At 41.5% G+C, this 26,713-nt stretch overlaps 3 protein-coding genes across 6 annotated transcripts in view; 2 read left to right on the top strand and 1 right to left on the bottom strand.

The window, feature by feature from the left end:
- Window positions 1-15,134, top strand: trpc1 (transient receptor potential cation channel, subfamily C, member 1). Its single transcript, XM_086306384.1, has 13 exons — window positions 1-530; window positions 1,349-1,503; window positions 1,590-1,691; window positions 1,810-2,012; window positions 2,819-2,950; window positions 3,120-3,315; window positions 4,293-4,629; window positions 6,282-6,421; window positions 7,225-7,371; window positions 11,380-11,564; window positions 13,032-13,233; window positions 13,607-13,801; window positions 13,892-15,134. Exons 1-13 carry the CDS (start codon window positions 365-367, stop codon window positions 14,117-14,119), a joined length of 2,388 nt encoding a protein of 795 aa, XP_086162510.1. The 5' UTR covers window positions 1-364; the 3' UTR covers window positions 14,120-15,134.
- Window positions 14,672-26,640, bottom strand: pcolce2b (procollagen C-endopeptidase enhancer 2b). Of its 2 annotated transcripts, none has more exons than XM_086306387.1 (9): window positions 26,551-26,640; window positions 24,179-24,287; window positions 23,548-23,803; window positions 22,461-22,585; window positions 21,539-21,675; window positions 21,275-21,438; window positions 20,242-20,325; window positions 17,629-17,796; window positions 14,672-17,269 (listed from the first exon to the last, which is right to left on the bottom strand). In XM_086306387.1, exons 1-9 carry the CDS (start codon window positions 26,619-26,621, stop codon window positions 17,139-17,141), a joined length of 1,245 nt encoding a protein of 414 aa, XP_086162513.1. In that variant the 5' UTR covers window positions 26,622-26,640; the 3' UTR covers window positions 14,672-17,138. The 2 variants fall into 2 exon arrangements, with proteins under 2 accessions (XP_086162513.1, XP_086162512.1); XM_086306386.1 differs by lacking the exon at window positions 26,551-26,640 and adding an exon at window positions 24,558-24,806.
- Window positions 25,687-26,713, top strand: part of u2surp (U2 snRNP-associated SURP domain containing) — an 11,111-nt gene continuing 10,084 nt past the window's right edge. For all 3 annotated transcript variants that reach the window (XM_086306380.1, XM_086306381.1, XM_086306382.1), the window contains exons 1-2: window positions 25,687-25,816; window positions 26,587-26,685. In XM_086306380.1, coding sequence (XP_086162506.1) covers window positions 25,772-25,816; window positions 26,587-26,685 — 144 coding nt within the window. In that variant the 5' untranslated portion in view covers window positions 25,687-25,771. The remainder of the gene's footprint in view (window positions 25,817-26,586; window positions 26,686-26,713) is intronic.

Below are 26,713 nucleotides of genomic sequence, written 5' to 3' on the forward strand. Positions count from 1 at the left end.
GAAACATGCGCAGTGCAAACCTCGCCAGCAGCATCAGGACCACTGCGATGCAAGTGAGAAGATGGTGCTTGTAAACACGCCGCGAGAAATGACCGCGTTGTTTCGTCTACTTGCCGTCGCCGTGAACACTTTTTAACCCCACGTTTGAGATCGATGGTGCGAAAAGGGCTACAATAGGCGATATTTTAACCCCGAAAAAAGGGAAAAAGCGAACGCACCGGAGCTGGGACGGTAATGCCAGCGATTACTGGCACTGGTTTAAGTCGGCCGCTTTAAACCTCTGCTGCGCAACTACAGAAGCATTCTTCGCATGTCATCGCATATGACGGGATTTCTCGTGTAATGGTCGTCGGTTTCTAGTGGGATGCACATCAGCGTCTTGCCGTACTCGCTCTCCGTCGTAATGGCAGCTCTGTACCATGGCACGGACGCTTCCTCTCCGGACAAATTCCTGGCCTTGAAAGACGTGAGAGAAGTGAAAGAGGAGACGACTCTGGACGAGAAACTCTTCCTCCTGGCATGCGAGAAAGGTTTGGCTCTTGTTTCGTCTAATTTAATATCTGGGCTGTTGTTCCCTGTTTGCAATGCAATGGGATGTCCGTGCAACACGTGACTACGAGCTGAAGGAAGCTCGTTATTGTGATCATTAGGGATGCTGAAGCTACATGTCTCATGTAGGAGGTAGAGCGCACACGCAGTGACAGCATGGCAGATGTCATACAGGCTCATTTAGCAGCTGGCAAACTACTCAATCATTACAGATCCCCCCACTCCAGTGTATGCCACTCACAGCTGCCCACACTTTGGATACTGTGGTAATTTGCCCAAGGGGCAGTTAATAGTTAAATGTCTGCTCCACTTTAAGTTTCTCTCCCTGGTCTCCTGACTTTTCACAAACCCCAACATGGAAAGTTAATGCAAACAAGCTAAATGCCAGCAAGGCAAGACGTAGACAGTGTAAGTGTAAAATAACAAAGAGGCATGGGTTTTCTCAACTAGTCCCCGTGGCGTGAGAATATTTCATTGATAAGTTAAGAACATTGTACAGGCAGAAGTGTGCTAAGCCAATAACTGCCACTGTGACCATATAAAGTCTCCCTAAACGTGGCCCAGCAACAGAAATTGTCCTTTGAGGGAGATGTTATTGTTACACAAGATTAAGGGTTGCCGCTGGATCTGAGCCTGTTCTCTGAAAGAGCTCGCCTGATAACCGGCGCTGTGTGTTTGTGTCGTTTTGGCACCGCGCTCACACTAATGTTTCGCTTCTTCAAAGGATCCGCCTTTGTGAGAACTTGCCAAGGTGGATCACATTTATGATGTGTTGCTTTGTCCTTGACTTGCTTCTCAGGTGACTACTACATGGTGAAGAAACTGCTGGAGGAGAACAGACACGGCGAGCTCAACATCAACAGTGTGGACGTGCTGGGCCGAGATGCAGTGACCATCGCCATCGAGAACGAGAATCTGGACATCCTTCAGCTGCTCTTGGAGTATGGCTGCCAGGTAACAAGCAAGCACAGACTAGGGGTAAAATAATATACACAAGACATCATTTACATCACTAAAATTGTGCATTTCTTTCTGTGTAGGCAACAGACGCTTTGTTGGTGGCCATAGACTCAGAGGTGGTAGGAGCCGTGGACATTCTCCTTAACCACAGGCCAAGGAGATCTTCTAAGCCCTCTATTGCTGTAAGTCTGCTGTTATTACTCGTTTTCAAGAAAAGAAACACCATTAAGGCAAAAACTTGCTTATCAATTTCTATAATTCACTTACAGTATTTTTTTTTTTAATCCATGCTCTTGTCAGAAACTGATGCAGCGCATCCAGAATCCAGAGTATTCCACCACCATGGATGTGGCTCCAGTCATCCTGGCAGCCCACAGGAACAACTACGAGATCCTGACCATGCTGCTCAAGCAGGACATCTCTCTCCCCCGGCCTCACGCTGTTGGCTGTGAGTGCACGCTCTGCAACGTTAAAAACAAGAAGGACAGCTTACGCCACTCCAGGTACAGTTAACTAGAGCTCACAAAATACTTAAGTGGCACTGACTTTGTGCAGACGAGTGCATTAAGAGCACCAGCGGACTATTTCTTTGCTCAATTACTTTAAATTGGAATAGTCAATACCACTTCTGTTTTGTAGGTGATGTTTTGATTGTTTTGACCCAACAAATCAACCCAGTTTTGCTCCAAGTAAAGTGGCTCTTGTGAAACATTGCAGCCTCTTGTTTCGATGGCAGCATTAGGTTGAAAATCCAGTCTGCTGCTCCTAGAAGTCGATGATTTAATCAACACACTGGGTTTTAGGAATTCTTTAGCCATTTTTTACAGTCCAATGAATGCCCAAAGTATCTTCCTTGTCCCCGAGAGGACTCCTGATTTTCTCTGTTATTGTCAAGCTCGACTGATCTAGCTGTAGAGAGTCGGTATTGGTATTTTACTGAAATACAAAATCAATACAAACTCTAATTTAAGGGAAAACAGCAAAACAGCAGCAGTTCCTCTGGGAAGAAGGAGTACTTGGTTTCTGATACCTTCTCGGACTTGCAGATGAGATTTTGCTGATCTCTTCCGCAGGGGCCTTTATTTTCTCTGTGCAGGGCAGTGTGGCCTCCCACACAGTACACTAAATGAATCACTCTGCAGTTTGGCTGCCAAACAACATAGAGGTGAAAGAAGGTATAAATGAAACAGATAGAGGACTGAATGTTTCTCCTTATTTCTTCTCCCATCTGCACAAGTCTGTCATGTTTCCACCTATCCCCTTTGGGGAGGTTTTAACCGCCTCGTTTCTGTTGATGGTGGTGGGTTAGGTTCCGTCTCGACATCTACCGCTGCCTAGCCAGCCCCTCTCTCATCATGCTGACAGAGGAAGATCCCATACTCAGGGCCTTTGAGCTGAGCGCAGACCTAAAGGAGCTCAGTCTCGTTGAAGTGGAGTTCAGGTAGAGTCAACATGCTGCACATGCATCAGAGCGTTAATCCAATTTCTTTGCCTGTAAACAGATGTAAATACATATAGCGATGCTGTAAATCCTTTCTTTTATAGCCTGAGATTGATAAGAATCTTAACCTTTTAATATCCTCTTATTTGATCTAATTTATTTGCTCTAGAACTGACTATGAGGAACTGGCAAAGCAGTGCAAGATGTTTGCCAAAGACCTGCTGGCTCAGGCTCGAAACTCTCGAGAGCTAGAAGTGATTCTCAACCACACATCCACCGAGGATCATGTTGACAAGAGAGGCTTACTGGAGGAGCGCATGAATCTCAGTCGACTTAAACTGGCCATCAAGTACAACCAAAAAGAGGTTTGCATACATCACTGGGCAGGTAGTAACATACTGTTTACTGCTGAAGACACTCATAAGGTTTCTACAGAGGGCAAAAGGGCAATGTGACTAATAACAAATGAGTCCACCTCCTATTTATTGTTAGAATGGCTGCCCTGATTTGTGACAGATTATAGCAGCAAGAGCGTAAGGGAAGGTTAACAAGTTGGTGGTGAAACCTGCTATGTTGTGTGGTTTGTAGACGGTGGCACTGCCTAAAAAAACAGGAAGCCAAGCTGAAGATGCTCATTTAGAGTGATGAAGAGAGGGAGGATTAGAAATGAGTCCATCAGAGGGACAGCTCGGCTTAAGTTGTTGGAGACAAAGTTAGAGAGAAAAGGCTGAGATGGTTTGAGCATGTGAGGAGGTGGCATAGTGGATATATTGGAAAAAAGTTGACGGTAAAACTGTCAGATAGGAAGAGAAGAAGAAGACCACAGAGAAGAAGAAGAATGTGCAGAGAGCTGATGTGACAGAAGAGGATGCTAGGGATAGAGTAAGAGGGAGGCAGATAATCTCCTGTGACGATCCCTAACGAGTATCAGAAATTTAAAAAAGAAATGTTTATTGGTTCTGTTGCCTAAAGTTAGAAGAGGAGATTGATGCTGCTGTCGTGTTTGTGCGATAAATCTTAAATTGCAGTCTGCAACTGATTAGTAGCGCTTACATTATAAACAGGGGGAAGCAGGTTGGGTGTTGGAGCTATCCACAGCTCATCACACAGCTATTTATTCTTGAGCCAGTCTTTGTGCTAATCTTCTGGCTGTAGCTTCATATTTATTCCAGTGAAATGATCATCAAAGCAAACCCGCGCCCAGAAACCTAAGAATTGTTCTCACGAAATCTTGAACTCTTTCTTCACTTTGCTGATTTTTCGTAAAGTTTTTCTTTTTTCGTATTAAACATCTGTCCACCGATGCTTTAACTGCCGTTCTCTCTTGATGTCCCTTTTACAGTTTGTGGCTCAGTCCAACTGTCAGCAGTTCCTCAACACTGTCTGGTTTGGAGAGATGGCCAGCTACCGACGCAAGCACACCTGTCTAAAAATGGCCACAGTTCTGAGCGTGGCCATGCTTTGGCCTCTCCTTTCTGTCTGCTACCTTCTGGTGCCACGCTCCCGTGTTGGCCAAATAATCCATACCCCTTTCGTTAAGTTCATCATCCACAGCGCCTCCTACTTCACCTTCCTGCTGCTGCTTAACCTGTACTCTCTGGTCTACAACGAGAACAAGAAGAACACGATGGGGCCCGCGCTTGAGATGATTGATTACCTGCTCATCCTCTGGATCATAGGTCAGACTTTTACCCCGTAAATAACGCATAATGCTGTTTCCAGAGGCGTGTCATGCATTATATGTAGTTATTGTGCTTTATATATTTTAGCGCTTTGATAATTTAATACTTATCTATTTCCTAATGCACTTTAAGGAACTAGAACTAGAGTCAAAACCCAGTCCCACAAACTAAAGGTTAATACGGTAACATGGCATGGTTGAGTGAAAATGAGCGCTTCCTGTTATGATCTGGCTAAAGTCCAGTATCCCGTGTCCATAATCACATCAGGCATTACATGACAAACGGCTGTTTCTACACCAAATGACAGAAAGCCCAGCTTGACCGGATTAAATCCGTCAGCCCTGCTTCTAATTGAGCACAATAGAAAAGAAACTGCAGCTTCTTCTTTCCCCCCTGTGGCCCTTCTGAGTGCTGGTATCAATGAACTCAACACACAGCCGTGGAAACATATTCACACATACACCAGCTATCTTTTCAGAAAAAGGGCGGATAGTGACAGCTGGAAATTGACTCTGCCTCTTTACCTTACCCTTCTGCCAAGAAACCATTAACACGGCTGTTTAGTCTCTTTAATGGCTCTGCTTCCGCAGTAGGCATGTTTGTCTCATTGTTGCAAAAAATCCGAGCCACTTCCACCAGAGACAAAGCATCACGACCACAGCATCTAGGTTTCAGCTCTTTCTTTAATAAATCTTCCCAGTAACTTCATGTGATGGGATGTGAAAGGATTTAGAAGCAATTGACATCTATTATTCAATGATATAAAGTGTTGTGCTGTGCTGTGGGGTAATTGTCAGTTTAGTTTGTACACTGCAGGATTGACATGAGTTTTTCAGTCATTAGATAAGAAGCGTAATAGGGTTTTCCATGGGCTACAATAGCCCACTAGAGGGAGAACATTTCCTTAAGCATTGCAAAAGAGCAGCATCAAAGATAAACTTTGCATTTTTTTTTCTAATGGTTGCGTCATTTTGAAAACAGCCTAAACTCCAAGGCGAGAGGCAATGGTGTACAGTATCCCTGCAGCGTCAACACGTCACCCAAGATGAGTTAAATGAGAGGAATGAGATTACTAACGGTTACCGTTCTCAGACAGCCTCCTGCCTTATGTTATCAGAATGGGAAGGGGAGTTCTTAGAGTTGCAACACTTTTTTGTTTTTTCTTTTTCCTCTCCATTGTTTGCTTTCCCTCTTCCTATCATCTTTCTCCTCTTCCCTCCATCCTGGTATTCCCCTGGGCCAGAGGCCTCACGTTAATGGGAAACTCAGAACTGTAACAGTTTCTGAATCAAGGCATAAGAAAATCCGACTGAACATTAACTTGCACCTGGAGTAATTTTTTTTATTCCTTTTGTACATTTAGAATTGATGAAATACCATTTAAACACAAAAAGACGCTAACCCATCTTAATTAAATTCCACGCACCTCCCTAAATCCCACAGATGACACATTTTCAGCACATTAATCTCTTGATTTCTGTGTCTCACACATTCCTGTTTCCCCCGGGCTCTCTCTGTGAGATGACTGATGGCTGAGCCTTGAAGGGATTTTAAAATGTTGTGGATGACATCCTTTTTCCAGTGGTGGGTGTGTGTGTATACGTCTGTGTGTACGTGGTAATGGTGGATTCTTCCCCCCCCCCCTATAGGAATGGTGTGGTCAGATGTGAAGCGTCTGTGGTATGAGGGGCTGGAAGACTTTCTGGAAGAGTCTAGGAACCAGCTGAGTTTTGTGATGAACTCCCTCTACTTAGCCACCTTTGCTCTGAAGATTGTTGCTCATAGCAAGGTACAGACACATAGCACACACTCCTTACATTTAATGGATAGATAATTAGATTTAAGGTTTCGTGGAATAACGCTTGTGCATATTAACGCTACACTCCAGGGAGGTGTTTTCATCTGTTGTTTCAATTAGATCTCAGATCAAGTTGAAAGCTGGGCAAAGCTATTCTAGGAATTGAGCTTTCTAATGCACCATTAAGACTGATAAAGGTGTAATGTGCCTCACCTAAGGCAGTAAACGGAGCACAGACCACACACAGCCAAACAGTTTTGAAATAGAGGTCTAACTTCTGTTTAGAGTTCTCGTTTCATGTCTTTAAGTAGTCTTCAGGAATAGTTCTCCAGGCTTCTTGAAGGACATTCAAAGCTCTTCTTTTGGGTGTTGGCTTCCTTTTGTTCTGTTCTCTGTCAAGACAATCCGACAGTGCTTCAATTATGTTGAGGTCTGATTTAAGGGAGGTCAGTTCATAATTATGTGGGTTTCCTACCCAGGTATTCGTTTACTCCCTTCTTTAAAAATGGTGTCTTGGCAGCCAACTTTTCATTGGGGCCATTTCTGATGAGATTTTGGCTAACAGTAAATGGTCCAGTAGATTAAGGTCCTGTTTTAGGTCTTTTGCTGGATGTTTTCCTCTTTTTTAAGAACTGTTCATCTGCATTATATAAATACTTCTTTTCTTCTCCACTTGGCTCAAGACTTGCATAGTGCTGTCCTTTGGAAAAATAATGCCTTCTATGACATTTAAAGACGGTGACAGTACATTCAGATATGTATCTTTCTCTGAATCTCTTTGCTTTGATCTGCAGTTTAAAGATCAGGAGCAGAACAGGAAGGACTGGGATGCCTTCCATCCCATCCTGGTGGCCGAGGGACTGTTTGCCTTTGCCAACGTTCTTAGTTACCTGCGACTTTTCTTCATGTACACCACGAGCTCCATACTGGGCCCTCTACAGGTAGGAAAACAGTTGGAATATACATTAAAGTAGCTGTGAGTGTTTTGTAGAGAGGCTTGATTCTCACTCAGTGCAAGCAGGCAACAACGAGATATGACTGCGATCCCTGAGGGTTTTAAGTGATATATCTGTAAAGCCCTTTAATGAGAAAAAAATGGCCTTATAGTTATGCAATGATTATAAAACTGCTTCGCCTATTTATTTATTTATTTATTTTATCTTTGTCCCGGACGCCACACACACACACACCACCCACTCTCTTCCTCTGTTAGTGGATGTGAACACTGCAGGGCGAGCCAACTCTAAGCATCACACCAGCTGTGCTCAGCATAACCATCATCATAAGCATTAAGTATAAGCACAGTGAAGTGAGGCAGCAGATTAATGTGTTCTGCTCTGATAATGCGCACATGATAAACTGAAAAAGGATTTGCAGCTTATTTACCATGTACATCGCCATACTGCTATCATCTAAATGAATGACTGCCTTCACAGTTGATTTATTTAAGTATGTGCAATCTATACGATTTTGGCTGCATGGGAATAAATGCAGAGCGGAGAAGGGAAGCTCTTATTAAATACACTTGTGGGATGTTTTTTTTTTCTTTTCAAATCAAAATTGGATTTATTGTCTGACATTTCTGACAAGGAACATCTCTTATAGAAAATATATCAATGGAGCACTGTGGAAAATATTCAATATCCAAGTGAAAAATATTCACTAAGCTTCCCGAAGCCTGGAAAAGCTGCACTGGATTCTCTTGATTAGCCTGTTTTAGCTTATAATGCCAAACATTAGTTTAGAATTAGCTTGCATTTTCTTGCCATTTGCAAAAGGTTATAGATGTTATTAGCCAAGTAGTGTTACTTTTGTCTGTGAAGATTAAAAAAAAATCAAAATGACTTCATTTGAATATTGGAGATTTCTTTGTAGCTTCAGAGAAGCCAGAAGTCTGCTTTGCATATTTTCTACTCAGGCGCCATAGATGTCCCTTTTTATCATATCAGGTTTTATATTATTATCCAGCTGGCAGAGGGAAATCATGAAGCCTGCCATTATCTGAATTTTTGTTAGCAAACGTGAGGTTCATTTTTCCCAATGTGTGACTTTTAAAGCGTAAAGAACTCTTGAGGTGCGCAGTGAGGTCAGTCCTTCCTGTCATTATTTCGAGGTGCTGTTTGTGGTTGACTTATAAAACAGTCAGGGTGCTCTGTAGCTTTTTAATGAGCATTTTTCAGCTACGCTCTTCCTGCTTCACTCTCGTTTTTTTTCTTCTCGCCCTTCTTCTTCACTCTGTGACATAACTGTCTGGCTTGACAGGATGGAAAATCAGCTTTGAAAATACACTTGGTTTGGTTTGGTTGGCGTGTTCGCAGCCGTACTCGCACTCACGTGGCAGACACACCTCTCCTCTAATGCACACGCACCCACACATTTCCACACTCCTGTGATATCTGGCATGCTAGGATTCAGTCCAGTCGTACTCAGGCATGGACACACACACAGACAGTGAGTCAATACTATGTGGGTTGGAATAATGAATGTTTCTCTCATTCTGTCCGCCCTGAAGAGGCCAGCTCATATTTCCGGTAGGTATTGCCCCCAACTGAGTTTGGAAAGAGTGACTGAACGTGGGAGTATGCGTCTGTGGTGTGGGTCTATCACGGCCCAGACTTAACCTCACTGACATCATTAATGTGCCATAGGCTAACTGAGAGTCAGCTGGGCTATTTGAGTGTGTGTAAGAGAAATAGAAATAAGTCATGCTAAATGTATACGGATTAACTTTAGATGTTGTAAGCAAGGATTAAATTGAACTGAGTCTGTCTCCTAAACGTACAGCTTGTGAAATACTTTCAGATTCTGTTTCCATTAAGGAAACCTAAGGCTTGATCAGCTCCAGGTGTGTGTGATGATCTTCAGGTGTGGCCAGCCACCTGACAGGGCCACACCCACCAGGCCTGACTGAACCCCAGAACTCAGCCACACACACACACACACACACACACCTATCACACAAGCATAGAAAAAACACACGGACAGCAGCACAGTGCAGCACACATATCTACAAGATATATAAAAGTCCATAACTGTTCATGGACCCTGGGTCACTCATGACACTATATTTAACATTAACAGTTTTCTGGGCCCAAAACAGCTGAGCTGCTGCACAGATTTCACAGTTTCTGCAGTGAAATCAACAGGAACAAATCTCAGGATGAATCCAGCAACAGCAAAGCTGTAGCTTCCTTTTTATTTACTTTACTACATTTGGTTTAGCTGCAAAGCTGTTTTTGTTGCGGGAATGTCAGTGTTTACTGAAACTAGACTGCTATTGAAACTAGAATGGTATATGGCTGTTTGAATTGGCTACTCAGTAGAGACCCACCAACATAGTCTTCTGCCCGCTGTGAAGTAGGTGAATCCTGACCTGACTAAATGAGGCCTCATACACTTCCATGTCATGGACATCTCCAGACTGTGTGGAGTTGGCATTTTCTCCCTGTGCCCACTCTGGCTTCCTGCCACACTCCAAAAATGCATTTGTTAGGTGGAATGGAAATTGTTAATTGATTGTATGTGTTAATGTGGGCTTTCAGTGGCTGCCTGTTTCTCTGTATCAGCCCTCTGATGTGCTGTGACCTGCTCAGAGGGTACCCTGCCTTTTCCCCTGTGACAGCTAGAATAGGCTCCAGCCTCAGGAACCCAAAATTGAACAAGCAGTTGAGAAAATGGATGGATAAATAGATGCATTTAATTTTCACTCTCTAAATTAAATAACATAAAATTTCCTCTCATTATCTAACAGTGCTGCATTGAGTATCTTTGGTTAGATTTATTTGAGGTATGCATTAGACCTCCTCCAGTCACGGTGAGGAGGTAATACCCTGCTATATTTCTGTTCTGTTTGTACAGTAACCAGTTTAGGATATCTGTCAGGCAGGGAGCACCCACATCTCCTAAATCAGATGTGTACAAAGTGGCAGATGAATACACTGGGGGAATAAATCACCCGAACAGACCAAACTTTCTCAAATAGACTCCCTGGGTTCCAGCACAAACTCTGTACTCACCATTCATCAAACATCATGATTCGTCATGCAGCCAGAATGGTTTTCTCTTACACTGGACACTTTATATGTGTTTGTGTTTTGCAAGGGTAGGAGTGTGTTCTGACCTTGTTTGACCATCTCGAGGTCCTTATAAACAGATATGCGGCACAAGCCTGTAAATAGTGGGTTTCCAATGCTTTAAGAAGATTTCTGTGTTCTCGTCCTCTCTCTGGCTTCCTCCGTGTTTGTCTCTGTGTTTCTTCAGGTAGGTTGAGAGAACTCTAGCAGCCAGAATAAGTAGGTTTTCTTCCTCTTCCCTGAGGAACCACTACTAAATCTGAACATGGGTGAAAAAACACGCTAAGAGTGGTCAGAGAGTGGTGAAGCAGTGCGAGCATGCGTCTTTCTAAAGTCTGAATGGCTTTGAAAAGAAGTACTAGAGTAAAAATTCAGTATACAAAGTAGAAACGAATTCCGCTGGACTGTTGTTGAATTTAAATGTACTACAGTGTTACTTTTACATAATTTACACTTTCTGTGACATTTTAAAAATCAGAGAGTTGCACTCTAATATATTGTAATTGTAAGTGTGTCTAATTAATGTGTAGTTGGGCTTTTAATATATCACAGTCCAGTTGCACAAAAGTTATTTGATTAGAGAACATAGAAAATCTAGTTTATCAAATCTTCTAAGTCTCTAGCATTACCCAGACTTTCAATAAACTTGATTGATTGGTGTTTTAAAGGGAGATCTAGTTAGCACAGAGAATGTGATACTGCAATATCTTGGTTGTTTTCATTTCAGGCCAGTGTTGTTCAGATCAGACATTAAGCAGAGTCAAGTTTAATCCAATCCAGCTGCTTAAAGGCTGATGAAGATTATTGAGATTTCTTTGAGAAAGCTGTTAGAGCAAGCAGCACAAGATTAACGGGAAAATGTTAATCTCTCGCTAGATCTCCATGGGACAAATGCTGCAGGAGTTTGGAAAGTTTTTGGGCCTCTTCCTGCTTGTGTTATTCTCCTTCACCATTGGACTCACCCAGCTCTATGGAAAGGACCAGAAAGATAAGGAAAACAATCCACCCAAGGACTGCGGGGGCATCTTCTGCGAGCAGCAGAGCAACGACGCATTCCACACGTATGGGCAAACCTCATTCTGTCATTTTGGACAGCGATGGCGTCAATGACTGTTTAGTGTATATGTTGAGGGATGTTGGAGGTTATATAAAACCTTTATATATGTTTTTATCCTTTATATATGTTTATATGCATACATGATCTTTATATACTGTAAAATTAGATCATAACATTGAAAGAGACAGCAAAGTGTGGGAGCACTTTAACAGTTATGCAGCACAGACTTTATTCAGTACTGTGAAGTCTAAGCACAAGGGTGCTTTCTTCAGAGCTAAAAAAAATAGATAAGTCAACATAGTTTAAAAAGCCTATGAGGCACTGCAAATGCATATGAAAGGACTGTTATAAAAATAAACACTGTGTAGCTCATACATTCTTCAATTCATGTACATGGAAAACACTAATTTAGACAGAATTTGGACAGAAACTAAACAGTGATTTTTAACATAAGCAGGGACAAATGTTAATAGTACAAATAGTGTGCTTAAATAAATACAAGAAATACACAGAAATCTATACAATACATAGAGTAAAACTTGTAAATGTTACAATTCAAGTCAGATTTTTAGGAGAAAATTGCAGCACAAGCTGTGAAGATGAGACAAGACATCCGAAGCATCACAAGAAAACTCTCCCTCGCCTTCCATCTTCATGTAAAAGTATAAAAACAAAAATAACTGATAGGTTACGTGACGCATAATCCTTTTTTTTTTATTTGAAAGTAGTCTTTTATGTAATTGTGCACATTACACCTTTTTTACAGATGAGTAAGCACATCTGTGTTCCCTGGAAGCTTTGTAAATCTTATTAGTAGTTATGAAGTAGTCGGTCATGTGCAGGTTGTGTAATGAAGTCTGCACAGCAGTCAGATTGCTCATGTCTCTCTCTGCTTGCTTTTCTCTTTTGACATTTTGTGCATCGGAGCACACCTCAGTTTAGAGCGGCTTAACAACAAATCATTTAAATCCTACATTCAGTTAAAAAATTTAAAACAAAGGAGAAATTGTTTTGCATTTGAAGTGACACATTTCAGAAAATTTGGCACATGATCCTACTTAAATCACATGTTAACAACCCCTAAACTGACTAATTGTTGCACTTTAGAATTGTGTTTGTTTTTTAATGCCTGCAGGCCCAAAGATAATGACCACTGAATATTGGTTTTCAGACATTTTCATTGTGTGCAGAGATTTCTCCAGATTCTCTTAATCTTCTAATAAAGTGATATATGTAGGTACTTGAATCTGCATGCCCCCTAGCATTTTTACAATAAGAAATGCTATTCTTAAAATATTTCCCCACATAGTGCTTCAAAGAGTCCTGAACCCTTCCTCGTTTTTATGAAAGACTTTCTAGGGAGCTCTTTTTATGTAAATGTAGGTTTGTATTTATTTCTCAACTTTTTTTGGAGACAGGGTTGTATGTTTAAACCTGACCTGCACACGTATTAGCTTCGTCTCTTTTGCAGATTTATGGGGACCTGCTATGCACTGTTCTGGTACATCTTCTCCCTGGCACACGTTGCACTCTTCGTCACCCGCATCAGCTACACAGAGGAGCTGCGCTCTTTTGTCGGCGCCATGATCATAGGCACCTACAACATCGTGGTGGTTATTGTGCTGACCAAGCTGCTGGTGGCCATGCTCCATAAAAGCTTCAGGCAAATTGCTGTAAGTGTAAATAAGTTTTGGCGCTGATGGTCTCAGTGCTGCCACGGGCAGTTTGAATTTGTCCTGGCATTGAAATCTCCGACGGTTTTCGTTTACTGTTAAGGTTTAATTTTCCTCAAAGTAGCCCTGAATTGTTCCACAGATGTTAGCTACTTTCTTTCCTTGGAACCGCTCTTTGCGGCCTGCTTGATTTCGATTGCAATAAGTGCAACTTATCTTTCACAAAAATCTGTTCCCCTAAGTTTCCACTGTGTGGTGGTTTTGCATTTTCAACATTCCTCCTGTAAAACTGTGTGTGAAAGTTTAAATGCATGAAAGTTTTCCAACATTCCTTCGTTCTTAAGTGTTCTTATTGGCTTTTGGACTCCTGTAGAATCACGAGGATAAAGAGTGGAAGTTTGCCCGGGCCAAATTGTGGCTCAGCTACTTTGATGACAAGTGCACGCTGCCTCCACCCTTAAACATCCTCCCTTCTCCAAAGACTGTCTGCTACTTGGTGACCAGCCTGAGCAAGTGGATCTGTTCACACACCTCGAAGGGCAAAGTGAAGAGACAGAACAGTCTGAAGGTGAGAGATAAACAATATTGTAAAAGTTTGATTCAAACCCATCTTCTAATCTTCAACAAATGACCCTCTGTGTTAATGCTGTCCTTACAGGAGTGGAAGAACCTGAAGCAGAAGCGGGATGAGAACTACCAGAAGATCATGTGCTGTCTAGTTCACCGCTACCTGACCTCCACCCGGCAGAAGATGCAAAGCACAGACCAGGCTACGGTGGAAAATCTGAACGACCTTCGCCAAGACCTGTCAAAGTTTCGCAATGAGATGAGGGACCTGTTGGGTTTCCGGACCTCCAAATATGCCATGTTCTACCCAAGGAGCTAAAAAAAAGACTTGTTATTCTTTCCCCTCCTGTCCTCTTGACAAAATCTTTGCTTCTTGTTTATCTGGGCTGCTGTGTGACCCGAGCATGTGCAAAAAAAAAAAAAAAAAATAGAAAGAAAGAAAAAAATACTCTGCTCTTTTGAGTCACAGAGGCTATTAAACCTCACTTTAAGCCTGGAACTTAACTAGACAAATATGTATCCTCCACCAAAGCCTCCAGACTCAGGCCTCCTATCTATTACTCAGCTATGTAACCTTTTTTGTAAATAAAAAAAGCCATTGTTTTCAATAGATAAATAAAGATTTAAGAAAAAAACACACACTGGATATTTCATGGCTTTTTTCGTTTTGGCTGCAACAGGTCTGAAAGCAAAACTATTCAGCCAATCCCCGAGCTGTCCGCTCCACGAGAGAGTTGCGCTACAAACACCTCATCCATTCTGATGCTTAGCAGAGCGTGTTTGCCTCGACCGCTCTAAACAGACCCGATATTATGTGGCATTCTCCCAGGTGAAAAGTCTTACACAAAAAGAGGAACAATCTAAAGTGGTGAAAGCGTTTTATTTGGACAGATGACAAAAATAAAATATAAATAATATTATTAAAGTTTTTTCCATAAGAAAATAGTTTTCATTTCATACCTTTGCTTCTAAAAAAAGACACTAAGAAAATATCATAATGACGATGGTGCTCGAGAAAAAAGCTTCAGCAAATAAGCTCCTCGCTTGGTTGGCGTGAAACCAGAAGAACTGAAAGAATATTGCATGTATAAAATATTGCACATTAAATCACCACAATTAACATTTCCAAACCTGCCCATTAAAACCGAACTTGGGAATTTAATGGCAGGTGCTAAACCATCATTAAAGCTACGACAAATAGCTGCAACAAATCCCCCCTGTGGATATTAAGCTTGTTAAATTAATGACTGGTCCGCCAAACTGACATCTTTATTTAATGCATCAGCCCCATCCTTTATTCACATTGTATTCAAGAGCCTCAAAGGGTAAAACTGAAAGGCAGAATATGGAATACTCTGAGGAAAACTGCCACTATGGAATGCCAGAACAGATGTGCATGCACACCGAATTTTTAAAATATGAATAATGTTTATCTTATGAAACATTATAATAAATTGGTGTTCTGCCTATTTCAGACACCGGTGACTGGGGTCAGTTTAATCCTGTGCTAGAATCATGACATGAATGCGAAAACCTCGAGTAATTGAAGACAGATGGGAATTTCTCCGTGTCTTGTTTGTTCTGTAATCATCCAATTTACAGTCATGGTAAAAAAAAAAAAAAAAAGAGAGAGAGAGAGAAAGAAAAACAAACAAAAAAAGTAAAGTACACTCACTTTGACTTCTAAGGTTTTATGTATCAGGACATAATAAAAACCACCTGCTCCTTAGCAGGGCTCAAAATCAGATTCAGATGGACTACAAAACATGACATATTACACAAAAACTAACCCTTAAATGCAGAAGCAGTATGTACACCCTTACTGCTTACATGTGAGTTAAGATGCCAATGAGGAGAAAGCAGCTGCTAACCAATGCATTCGATGAACTGATCGTCATCGAGTGTGAGCCCCTATGTGACACGCAAGTTTTGGCAGTTTTCTATTGTCTGGTGTCTTCAGCTGTGTGTTAACACAAAGCCAAAGAGGAAAGACATCAGCGATGATCTTAGAGAAGAAACTGTTGCTGAGAGCTGCTCTACGGTAAGGATGCATGTTTTTGTGTGTGTAAGTGTGTTTGTTTCCAAAGCCGGCCAGTGGGCCAGATTGGAATCTTTTCAGGCTGATTCTGGTCACTGGGCCAATTCTGGCCCGCGGGCCTTGTGTTTGACATCCCTGTTCTATACAGTCATTAAAAATATTCACAGGTGCCAATCTTCCCAGGAGTGGACATCCCAGCTAATTCACTTCAAGGTCAGGCCGCTACATCTCAGACTCTACAGGCCTCAGTAAACTGGATGGTAGCACAATTAGACAGAGACTGAACAAGTGTGGCTTATTTGGAAGGGTTGCAAGGCAAAAGCCTCCTCTCATCCAAAGTACTTAAGCATGGCTTAGGTTTGGAAAGCTATATCTGAACAAACCACAAGATTTCTCGAACAATGTGCTTTGGACACGTGAAACCAAAGTGAGTGTTTGGTCATAATCCACAGTCTCACGTTTGTCAAAAACCACACACAGCATATCAAAGCTCCTTTGTATCCCAAAATATTCTACAGTCAAATGTGAGGCCATCTCTCTGACAGCTAATGCGGGGCTGAAACTGGTCGTCCTTTTGTATAGAGAGCTCACGGTGAGCTCAGTGACTGCACAGTGTCCAGGTCCTGTGATCATCACCCCTCCACTATGGTGTGGTACTTGGCAGCCTGTATGAGGTCTTCATGCTTATATGCTGTTTGGTTTTCACTAAACTTGGGACAGGACAATGATCCCAAACATTCCAGCAAATCTACAACAGAATTGCTGAAAAAAAAAAAGAATCAAGGTGATCCAGTGGCCCAGTCAAAGTCCAGTGCTGGACAGGATCTTAAGAATTCATCCAGAAGGATGTGAGACTGAAAAGTCATACAACTAATTTCTAGTTATTGCTGCTAAAATAGGTTCTTAAAGCTATTGACTCTTACTAACCTACTGAAATTGGCTGTTCTACAAGTGGCTTCTACCTTTTGACTTGTTTTTTGCTAAATAAATAAATTTGATTTGTTAAATGTATTTATTATCCTAACACATAAAATATAAGAAGTGACAGAGGATGTACTTTCTTTTTACCGTAACTGGACAGGAAAATGACTGAACACACAAAGTTTCCATCAACTGAATAAATCATGTAGTTTCCATGATTTGCAGCGGCAGCTCCGCAAACGCATTCAGATTTGTTTTCATATCCTTCGTTTGTGTTCTTGAGAAGGAGATTGCTTTTGTTTTTTTCATGTAATAATTTCCATCCACAGATGAGCCTTGAGCAGACCAGTTAACAGAAGATCACCAGAGCTACCGGAACTCAGCACTGCTTGTTTATCAAAACGTTGAGTCCTTTTTGGTTCTTTGTCTTAAACGCCATAACAAAGTGGTGCGGGGCGATCTTTCCACGGCCCTCCTCGTCCACCTGGCCCATGAAGATGTAGTTCAAGCCTAGTGAGGTCACACAAAAAAAACCTGAATGCAGTGGCAGAATGGCAGAGACATTCAGGGAGGCCAAAATGTGAGAATCTGCCCACAGCAGGTCTGTATACTATATGTTTATATGCATACATATAAACTTACAGTACTTAGAGTTGAATTGACTGTTTGGACAGTGAGTTCTGCCGCTCACCTAACGCCTCAACTGAGAGTGACAGCGCATCACAGGAGGCAAACTCAGAGCCATAAGTTATTCAAAACAGTCAACCAGCATCTATACAATGTCATCATATTGCAGATAATAACCGGGGGAAAAAATTATATCGGGGACACTGAGAAAAATTGATTTCATCTCTACGCTGTACACTCACCTCTTCTGATAACTGGGCACTTTTTGCACAGGATAACGATCTTGGTGCTCATTGTCTTTCCTGCCTGCTGGATTGCCAGGTTGCCTTCTTTATACACGTTGATAATAGAGACGGTGGCGTGCATACTTCCACCTCTAATCACCGCTGTAATAACAGTTCCAGTTATCACTGTTGTAAACACAAAAAGCAGATGAAAAATTACTGAAACATTTCTTAGAAAAATAGTATATATAACTCCCCAAAAAAGCCTATACAGACAGAATACATACATGTAAAATCCACAGATACATTTTCTTGTATAGAAAACTACAACTGCAATGGCTCCCGCAAGTGCTACAGTACCTCAGTCTTCTTCCCGTCACCTACAACTGGGGGTTTCTTCCTGTTAAAAGGGAGTTTTTCTTTCCCACTGTTGCCAAAGGTTTTGCTCATATTGTTTTGCTCTGATTGTTTGGGTTCTCACTGTATTCTCTGTACTATTGTATGGTTTACCTTGCAATGTAAAGGCAACCGTTGTTGTGATTTGATTCCTTAAAATTGAATTGAATTGCTTTAAAGGCGTCTCTTCTGCAAAAAGTGGAGTTTTACTTGGCCTCCAACCTTGTGCAGACTATAATATCCAACTTTGCTGGTCTTGCTTTGTCTTGGCACTTGTTCTGGGGTCTTTAGGCACATCTCTCACTATTTTTCTTTCCAGATTCTTTGAAATTTTTAACTTCTTACCTCTGCCAACATTGTTCTGTACTCTGTGGCTCTCTTTGAAATTCTTGATGATGCTTCTCACTCCAGTTTTAGACACTTGGAAACACTGTGATAACTTTGTATATCCACCTCCTGCTTAGTGAGCCTCAACAATTCTTTTTCTCAAGTCTAAAGTGATATCTTTTGTTTTTGGCATCATGCTTTCTCAAGTGATAGCTCAAACCCTTGCTGAGGTTTATCTACTCTATGTAAATTGGAAGATAACCCTCGGTTTTAACTTGATTGTACAAGTTTTGAGCATTACAAAGTAAAAGCACATCACTGCACAGCAGTGATTGTGCTATGGCTCAATAAAAAAGTCTGTTTGTATAATAATACTGACCCTAGAAATGTTTGGGTTTTGTTTTCTATGAATTAATTAAATTGTTGTGTGCAAAAAGAAACTATTTATGCTTTCTAAAGAAAACCAGAATGTTCAGAAATGCTATGTTGAACATCCCTCTGTTAATAAATTATGGCAACTGCCAGTACTAGCCCCTCATCCTCACATTCACGTTTGGTTATCATATTCATATCTGAGAGAGCTGTGAACAATATGTGCGTGCTACATCTCAACTCCGCTTCTTTGAAGTGCAGCCTGTCTTTAAAAATGTCACTGTGGATTAACAGCATAGACTCTATACATTTCCTTTCAGGCTGTGAGCGCTACACCCTTGTGACCTTTTTTTTAAAGCTTCCTTATCCATCTATAAGGTAAAAGCTCCCTTTAATACAACATCAAAGAATTCCAACTCTATCAAACAAGAGGAAATTGAACGTGGGACATCATTAGTGTCACACAGACAGAAAGAAATCAAGGCGATAATGTCATTATAAATCATCTGACAGTTTAACTGCTCAGAGCAGAGATACTTTGCTACTTTGTTCCAGGTTTATTTTCCTGACTGATTCTGCTTAAACAATGCGACCAGTGTGCGGGGTGAAGTTTCAGCCATTTCCTGTTTAGACAGACCAGCTCTCACAAAAGAAAAACATACAGTTTTGCCATTTGTTTCCACGGCTGGTGGAGAAGTGACGTTTAGCAGTGACAGCTGAGTGATACTGGAGCCGGTGGAGTGGAGGAGGAGGCACGGCTCATTCAGCATGAACAGGATTCTTTAACCTGATGGTACCAATGCGTCTGGACTTCACATGCTGCCTGTTTCATTTCCTGACAGGGATGAAATTAGCCAGAGGACTGCCTGTTTTAGTCGTGCTATTATATCTGTTGCTACTGTTACATAAACCAGCGAGCTGTATTTGATGATTTAATGTGTAGATGCCACATAATTTGATTATTTTAAAATACCAGCAGTGATTGGACCAGCTATTTTCAGCCTTGTCATGTCTCGTCTCCCTGTTTCATTCAGATGCGCCGATCACATAAAAGCGACTTTTTCTGCATTCGCCGCCACATCACTCGTCTTTCCTTTTTTCCCCCTTTTCCTCGACACAAACCGCATGTGTCAGATTGCCGAGCCTGAATAAACGCCTTCATTTATTGCCGCTTTGCCTACAGTCAGTGGCTGAGTATGAGTGTGTGTTTAGACTACAGGTAACCGTGGCCTACTGTATGCAATCATTCACTTCTTGACAGGCTATCAAGGAAGTCTTTGAGATGTGTAAGGGAAAAACAATCACAGAGCAAAGATAGCAACATAATCAGGACTATAAACTGCTACTTAAGGGGAGTTTTGGCTGTCAGCATGGGGTCTACTCATATATATCTTCAGAGAATCTGCAATTCAAGCTGTTTAGGATTAGTATTTGTGAAAGCAGATATGTTAAATGATACAAAAATGGCTGGAATTTATTAGTGACTATGGCTTAATGTGGTTTTTGATAAGTTACAGTAAGCTTTTATGTTCTCACCAAAATTGCTGGAGCAGTAATTGCTCTCAAGCGTTCCTTGTCTTTTGCATTTCTGCCGGCACAGGGCAACAGAGTACTTCAGAGCTGCACAGAGAGAAAAAGAAACACACACACACAAAAATCAGCCTCTGTAATTTTGCCCGCCAGTGACGCGGGCATGTAAGTTATGTTGCCATCTGCTTCTGCTGCAGCCTATTTACTGAGTATTCTTGGTAACACAAATGTCTCTACAGATGGATGGCTGTCAGTATCACAGACAATAGCTCGATTATGTGGCGAGGGAACGTCTGTTTTTGAAGTTAAAGATAGAAGAGAATCCATAAAGGAAAGAACTGAGGCTTGAAGTAAATACAATGTGACTGTGCAAATATTTTTCTTACTGTGGAGGGAAAAGTCGGGTGAGAGGGGGAGATAAGCCAACCAGAAAGCAGTGACACAGCATGACATCATAGCAGGGGGGGCGCCAAAATAACCTGGCCTGAGTGACGGAAAAAAACAACAATGTGTGGGAATGCGAGTCTGACTATGAAAATGAGCTGTGATTGCAGGTGCAGACGCACGCCCACCCCTTGTGTTATGTACAGTTTACACAAGAGAAAAGTCTTATGAGCATAACACATAGTTTTAGCATATGCTGTGTTACAACATGTGCTTGGCTGCATCTGTAATTGGACTACACTTTCCAGTATGTTCTATTGACTCACTGGCTGACTGCTATAATCTATTTACGTGAGCAGAGCATTTGCTCTTATGTGAGCCACATGTGTGGGGACAGTATCAGAATGCATGGCCACAAGCAGCACACTGTACTACTACTTAAGCACCTCGCTCTTTCCTTCTCTTGCCTACATTTGCTATTGGAAGCAGATTTTAGATCCTTCTCAAGTTGAAAGGAGGAGATAAAATCCCACATGTTATCAAAGAATCCAGCAGCACAAAGCAAATACAGTCAAATCAGCTAATGCAGATATTAGAAGTCTGTGGATGTTAGAAGTTTTTTAATGGTTTCTATTGAATATAAGCTGCTACCTACGTATTGGCCTGGTGGTGACTGGCTGTGTGGTAGTTGCAGGCAGTACTGTTGTGGTGGGGAATTTCTTTGGTCTGAATTTGTAGTGCCCAATGAAGCCGTCGGCAGTCAGGCTGAGATCTGACAGGAACTGGATTAGGAGCTGATTCCCCTCCGACAACACCGGCCTACAGAGCAGCACGGGAAAGCAGACTGAGGATGAACTGAGATGAAATCACATGATGGTTTAGTGAAAATGAACTCTACAGCATGACAGAAATCACCTACGCTGGGGGGCTGTCTCCGCAGTATTTGCCAATCCTCTTCGCATCGTTTATTTCCGGCCCGTTGAAAATGGAGACGTGGTCGTAGCGGCAGTAGTTGTCTCGTTCCACATCGAACTTCTCGAACTTCACCTCAATAATCTGCAGCAGGAGACAAGTTATAAAGTATTCCTCTTTTTTCTAGCAGAAGCTTATAACAGGCCCTAGGGTGCATCATCTGACTAAAGTGTATGCTGTCATTTTTGAAAAGATATACTCCACCTGCGACTCACTGAGATTTCTTAAAAGAACGGCTCAGGTAACTTGCAATGTTTTATTTCAATAGAGTGTTATTCCGCCACTGGCATTTACTCATCATTGATATAGAGGGAAAACATGCACGGAAAAATGACTAGATGAAAAACTTCTGTATCTTCATTTATTTACAAAACTCTGTTTATCTGCTGTGGATAGCTTCTCCAGTTTCCTCAGATTTTCTAAGCACACATCACACACCATGTCAAGATATGACAATTTTCCTCTAAAAACTCTTTGGGAATCACTCTGTTGTTACAAAAATACTATATTCTGCCTGTCAAACTGTGTTTGATATTTGAATGGTGCACAGATATTGTGGCCTAATAAAGAAACAAACAAACAAAGATATTCCCCTGAAAATGTTCAGGTACAAGGACTGGCCTGAAAATGAGTGAAAAAGCAGCCAATGTTCAAAGAAAGCCTTTGAAAACCCTCCAGAAAGCCTGAAGAAGTATTGCTACACAGCACTTGAGAAGACAGTGTCTCCTTGGAAGCAAAATATAAAGAAATTAGGAGTGACTCAAAACTTTTGCACAATCTCCTGGAATTTCAGTTCATTTGAGGCCATTTATTCAGATAGAAACATTTGCATTTACTAATTTTTTTAAGTAAAAATTTTAATGTATGACCTGGTTCTTTGGTGCTACTATATGCCAGGAGCAGGTCACTCCAGCTGGGTAGTCCTTCTCAGGCCAGTTGGGTGTTTTGAAAGTCCCAGAGGGCTTAACCAGCCTGCCTCCACAGTACTGGTCCCCTGAGGAGAAATGACTGAAGTTAGTGCTAGGATTACACAATTAATTAGCTAAATTCTGCTCCTGTTATTGCTTGAATGAAATAATGAATGTTATTTAGCAATCTTTTAAAAGCTATAATGGTGAGTCAGTAATGTGCTCGTGTTATTAACTGCGTCTGGGGGCTCTCACTGCCTTTTTGTCATTATGAACACCATAAAAAGCAAGTCTGTCATTAGTCATCTGTGGGTTTAAAAATAACTGCCATCAGAGGAACATCAGTTCCGAAAAAACACAAACTCTCAAAGGATCGAATCGCTTAAAAACACGCTTTCCTTATGACATATACTTTAACTGATTCTGCCTTTCCAGCATGTAAAAAAATACATTTAGCAAATTGAAGAAAACAAATCTCTACAAATGGGTGACACGTGGTGCAGCAGAGTTTTAACCATGTTTAAAGACAGGATAGCAACAGTCTCTCTGCCGGCGGATAAGAGCCTGGCTGACTGGTTAATTGACACTGTCCACTACAGCTGTCAGCTCCTACGGTACAGAAAACCAGACATTAAACTTCTAAAAACAGTAGATGGCCCAGTGAGGAAAAACGCTAAAGGCTCTAAGTGAAATTTCTGACCTTTGCCTTGCAGCACAATAGCCAAAAAACATGAGAAATTCCACATCACAGTGCGAGAAGAGTTAAAAAGCAGATTTCTTTTAATCCACATGGACTTTTAGCCCACAGACCTGCTCTTACTGAGCACTACACGAATGGATACATCCTGTTGTTTTACTGGGTGTCTGCATACAAACAAGGTAAGATTTACTTCTTAGTAACATTACAGAAGCTCCACATATTTCTGCATTACATGCTTGGATAGCAGCAAGATGTTCTGCTACCCTTGCAAACTTGGCACCTTTGACTAAGACAGCTGTGTTAAGAGGAAGCATGCCCAAGCTTCTTCTTCTCCCCATGTTTTCTTACCTCGCTCATGTGTATGGGCAGCAGAGAAAACAGCCAGGAAGCCACTCCCAGCAGTGTTGGCATCGGATACCATCTGCAGGAGCATCTTGTTGCCTGTGGAAACAAGGGCTCCTGGCTTGAACGTTCCACAGAAGCGACCCAGTCTCTGTCCATTGACATGGCCGCTGTAGACATCCACATAATCATAGCGACACAGGTTGTCGTTCTCCAGATCAATGAAGCGGAATGACAGTACCACCACCTTGCCCTCCGGGACCTGGGTGGGGAGTTGGAGAATGCTTAGTTAAATTATTATTATTATTAGATGGCATAACAAACAAAAGAGCATAGACCTAAATACTGAATATTGTTACTTTAATACTCTCAAACATTTAACCTAATTGTGCATTTTAACCCAGCTTATGCCGTTTTTCCAACCTAATCATCAGCTTCACTGCAATAAAGTACAGAAACATCACAGAGCCACTCAGCAAAGATTGCCCTAAGCTAACTGCGGCTGTGGTTAACTATTTTTAGAAGGAAATTAGGAGTTTGGACTAAGACAAAGATTGTCATACTGTATTTATTTTTAATGAACAATGCTTTATCACTGTCATCATATGCTATGAATGAAAAACAGAACTGGACTCACTGTGATTCTCCACACACATTTGGTATTTGGAGGGTAAACTCCTGGGTACCCCTGGCTCCCGATTACTCCAGACTCTCCTGTGATGTTTCCGCCACATGTAAAGATTGGTCTGAGGAGAAAGATATTTTCTATACATATAAATAAAATAATAACGGTGCATTACAGCAAAATTTAAAAACAAAGTTGATAATATCCATTGGATTCAGTGCATTCAGTTCCTCGCCACATGTCCCGAGGCAGCCCATACTGCACAATATTCTTCCAACTCCAGTCATCTGACGGTGATTTTCAAAAGGCTAAATGGGATCCTTACTTTTTTAATCTAATAAATCTTTCAAGAAAATTTGAGTTTGGGGTAAAAAAGTAAATAAATAAGTACCTCTGCTGGGACTGCGCACAGACTTCTGTCAAGAACAGTAGAGTCCATGCGCAAAAAATACTGCATGTTCTCCACATTGTTGGGAAAACGGAGCAGGAGCTTCGCCTGTTTTCGCCCGGTGGCGTGAATGGCATTGTGCTCAACAGGCTAAAACGGAGGGGAAAAGTACCCAGGAGCTCCTGTAAGGACTTTCAGCAACGGAAAACTCAAGCAAGCAGATGAATATAGCGTTTGTTCTGCGTGGTAGGAGGGACGGGGCGCAGGGTGCACATTTCTTTTTTTTTTTTTCTTTCTTTCTTTTTTTTTTCCCTCAGGGGGGGTTAAAGACGCGCTGGGAGGGGAGGGAGTGGGCGCTTGCATTAGTTGGCTTGAAAACGAAAAACCTTTAAGGAGATGGCATGAATATACTTGACTCCAGAAGTTATCTATGCATGGTTTCACATTCCGATCAACGTGTATATTTCTGAATTCAAATACCTGCATGTGCCTAAAGGTGAATGAGGCAACTTGTGTTGTGTTCTCCAATCTTATGAAATATGGCTTGTTAGAGTTGTGTGCTGCAAAGGGGTCATCTGAGGATTGAAAGAGAGCACCACCTGCTGGACAAACTATGGTGTAAGCAATTTTATTATCACTCAAATTCCAATTCAAAAATGTGCTGTTCTCTCCATCATATTATGTTGTTTATTTGATTATATAATTATTATTTCTATTTTAGATGTTACCTATTTGTCCATTTGCATTTCTTGAAATGCTCAGTCCATGTCATTTGTTTTTAAATTTCATGAATAGTGAAATTACCTTATTTTCTTGCACTGGTACACGTGTGGTAATATTTAGGCTCCTTCATTCTTTGTTTATTTACCCTGATATCTTAGTCTGAATCTGCAGTTTGAATTATACGGAACCTGCATGCTGATTATGGCATATACACACCATTCACATCGGAATTTTCAGTGGGGACAAAAACAAACAAACAAAAAGGATAGAGTGAGATTGAAGTCACTAGTGTAATAGTGGTATTAATTTTATTAATTTATACATATTTATAGTTTTAGTACGTGATAGAATTTTGAATCCTTGTGTCGCGCTTGAGAAACTGAAAGAAGAGAGATGGGAAGCATCGGCGATTCTGTGAATGATTGCGACGCCTGGAGTTTCACAGTTGCCACTATCATCAGCTCGGCGATCGATTCATTTCAGTTCCACAAAAGATGGCGGACCGAACGCCTGGTGGCTCTCAGAAAGCTAGCGCTAAGGTAAACTTATAGTTTGTAGTTGTCTTAGCTCACTTGCACCTGTTGTAATGAGAACTGTGCAAATAATCTTGTGCTTGAACAGCACTAGCTGTTTGCTGTAAAAGACCACAACAGGGAGTGTGCGCAACAGTGTCTGCTAACACTGCCGCGCTACGGCTAACTGAGGCGCCGCAGCCACACTGGCTGGTTTTAGCTAAGCTAAGCTAATGTGTTGGTCACCATAAACTGGATTAATGGAAGCAGTTATCACAGGAATAAACTTGTTCGCAAATCACAAGCTTTACACGTGCATTGTCTTCTGGATGACGTACAGTGGTTGTATATTTCAGTGTGGAAATAGTAAATTAAGCATTTGGGAGCTGGGGCCTAACCGTCATTCGCCGTTTAGCGCAATGCATTCAGTCCGTGGCGCTGCACCAAAAGACGACTTCTTAGGCCTCTTGTTAATTTAGCTAATTTCTTAATCTTTCCTGGTCTCCAGCTGCAGCTTGGTCGTAAATGTGTAATGTATTATACTTAAATAATTAGTGTTAAATGTCTGAGTAACGGTTGCCGGCGCCTATTTAATACAGCCGACTTTATAAACCAGCGGCTACAGTCCGCGCTGAAGTTACCCGTTTACGGGATAATTGTTAGGCATATTAAATAATAATAATAGCAGGACTCAACATTACTTGAACAAGTCGTGGTTGTTTCCAGTTATTAAATAGTCGTAATGTGTGCTTATTAAATACCTGGTGAAAACAACCATACTTTGTTGACATGTACAGGCGCTGCTTGAGAGCAAACTGAAGTCTTTCAGCATTGGCAAGATGGCAGTGGCAAAGAGAACCCTCAGCAAAAAGGAACAAGATGAAATAAAGAAAAAAGTAAGTATGGATTTTCCTTTTGCACAAT

Source organism: Aulonocara sp. 'chitande type north' Nkhata Bay, linkage group LG9, assembly GCF_057382095.1.
Source record: "Aulonocara sp. 'chitande type north' Nkhata Bay isolate Kocher_YH1m ecotype deep benthic linkage group LG9, A_spYH_male_GT1.1, whole genome shotgun sequence".
NCBI classification, from domain to species: domain Eukaryota; kingdom Metazoa; phylum Chordata; class Actinopteri; order Cichliformes; family Cichlidae; genus Aulonocara; species Aulonocara sp. 'chitande type north' Nkhata Bay.

Coding starts and splice junctions, on each gene's coding strand:
- trpc1 (XM_086306384.1), top strand. CDS start 365: ATGCACATCAGCGTCTTGCCGTACTCGCTCTCCGTCGTAATGGCAGCT. Junction 531..1,348: donor CCTCCTGGCATGCGAGAAAG/GTTTGGCTCTTG, acceptor CTTGCTTCTCAG/GTGACTACTACATGGTGAAG. Junction 4,630..6,281: donor GCTCATCCTCTGGATCATAG/GTCAGACTTTTA, acceptor CCCCCCCTATAG/GAATGGTGTGGTCAGATGTG.
- pcolce2b (XM_086306386.1), bottom strand. CDS start 24,691: ATGCCATTCACGCCACCGGGCGAAAACAGGCGAAGCTCCTGCTCCGTT. Junction 24,288..24,557: donor TGTGCGCAGTCCCAGCAGAG/GTACTTATTTAT, acceptor CTTTCTCCTCAG/ACCAATCTTTACATGTGGCG. Junction 22,586..23,547: donor TGCCCATACACATGAGCGAG/GTAAGAAAACAT, acceptor ATTTCTCCTCAG/GGGACCAGTACTGTGGAGGC.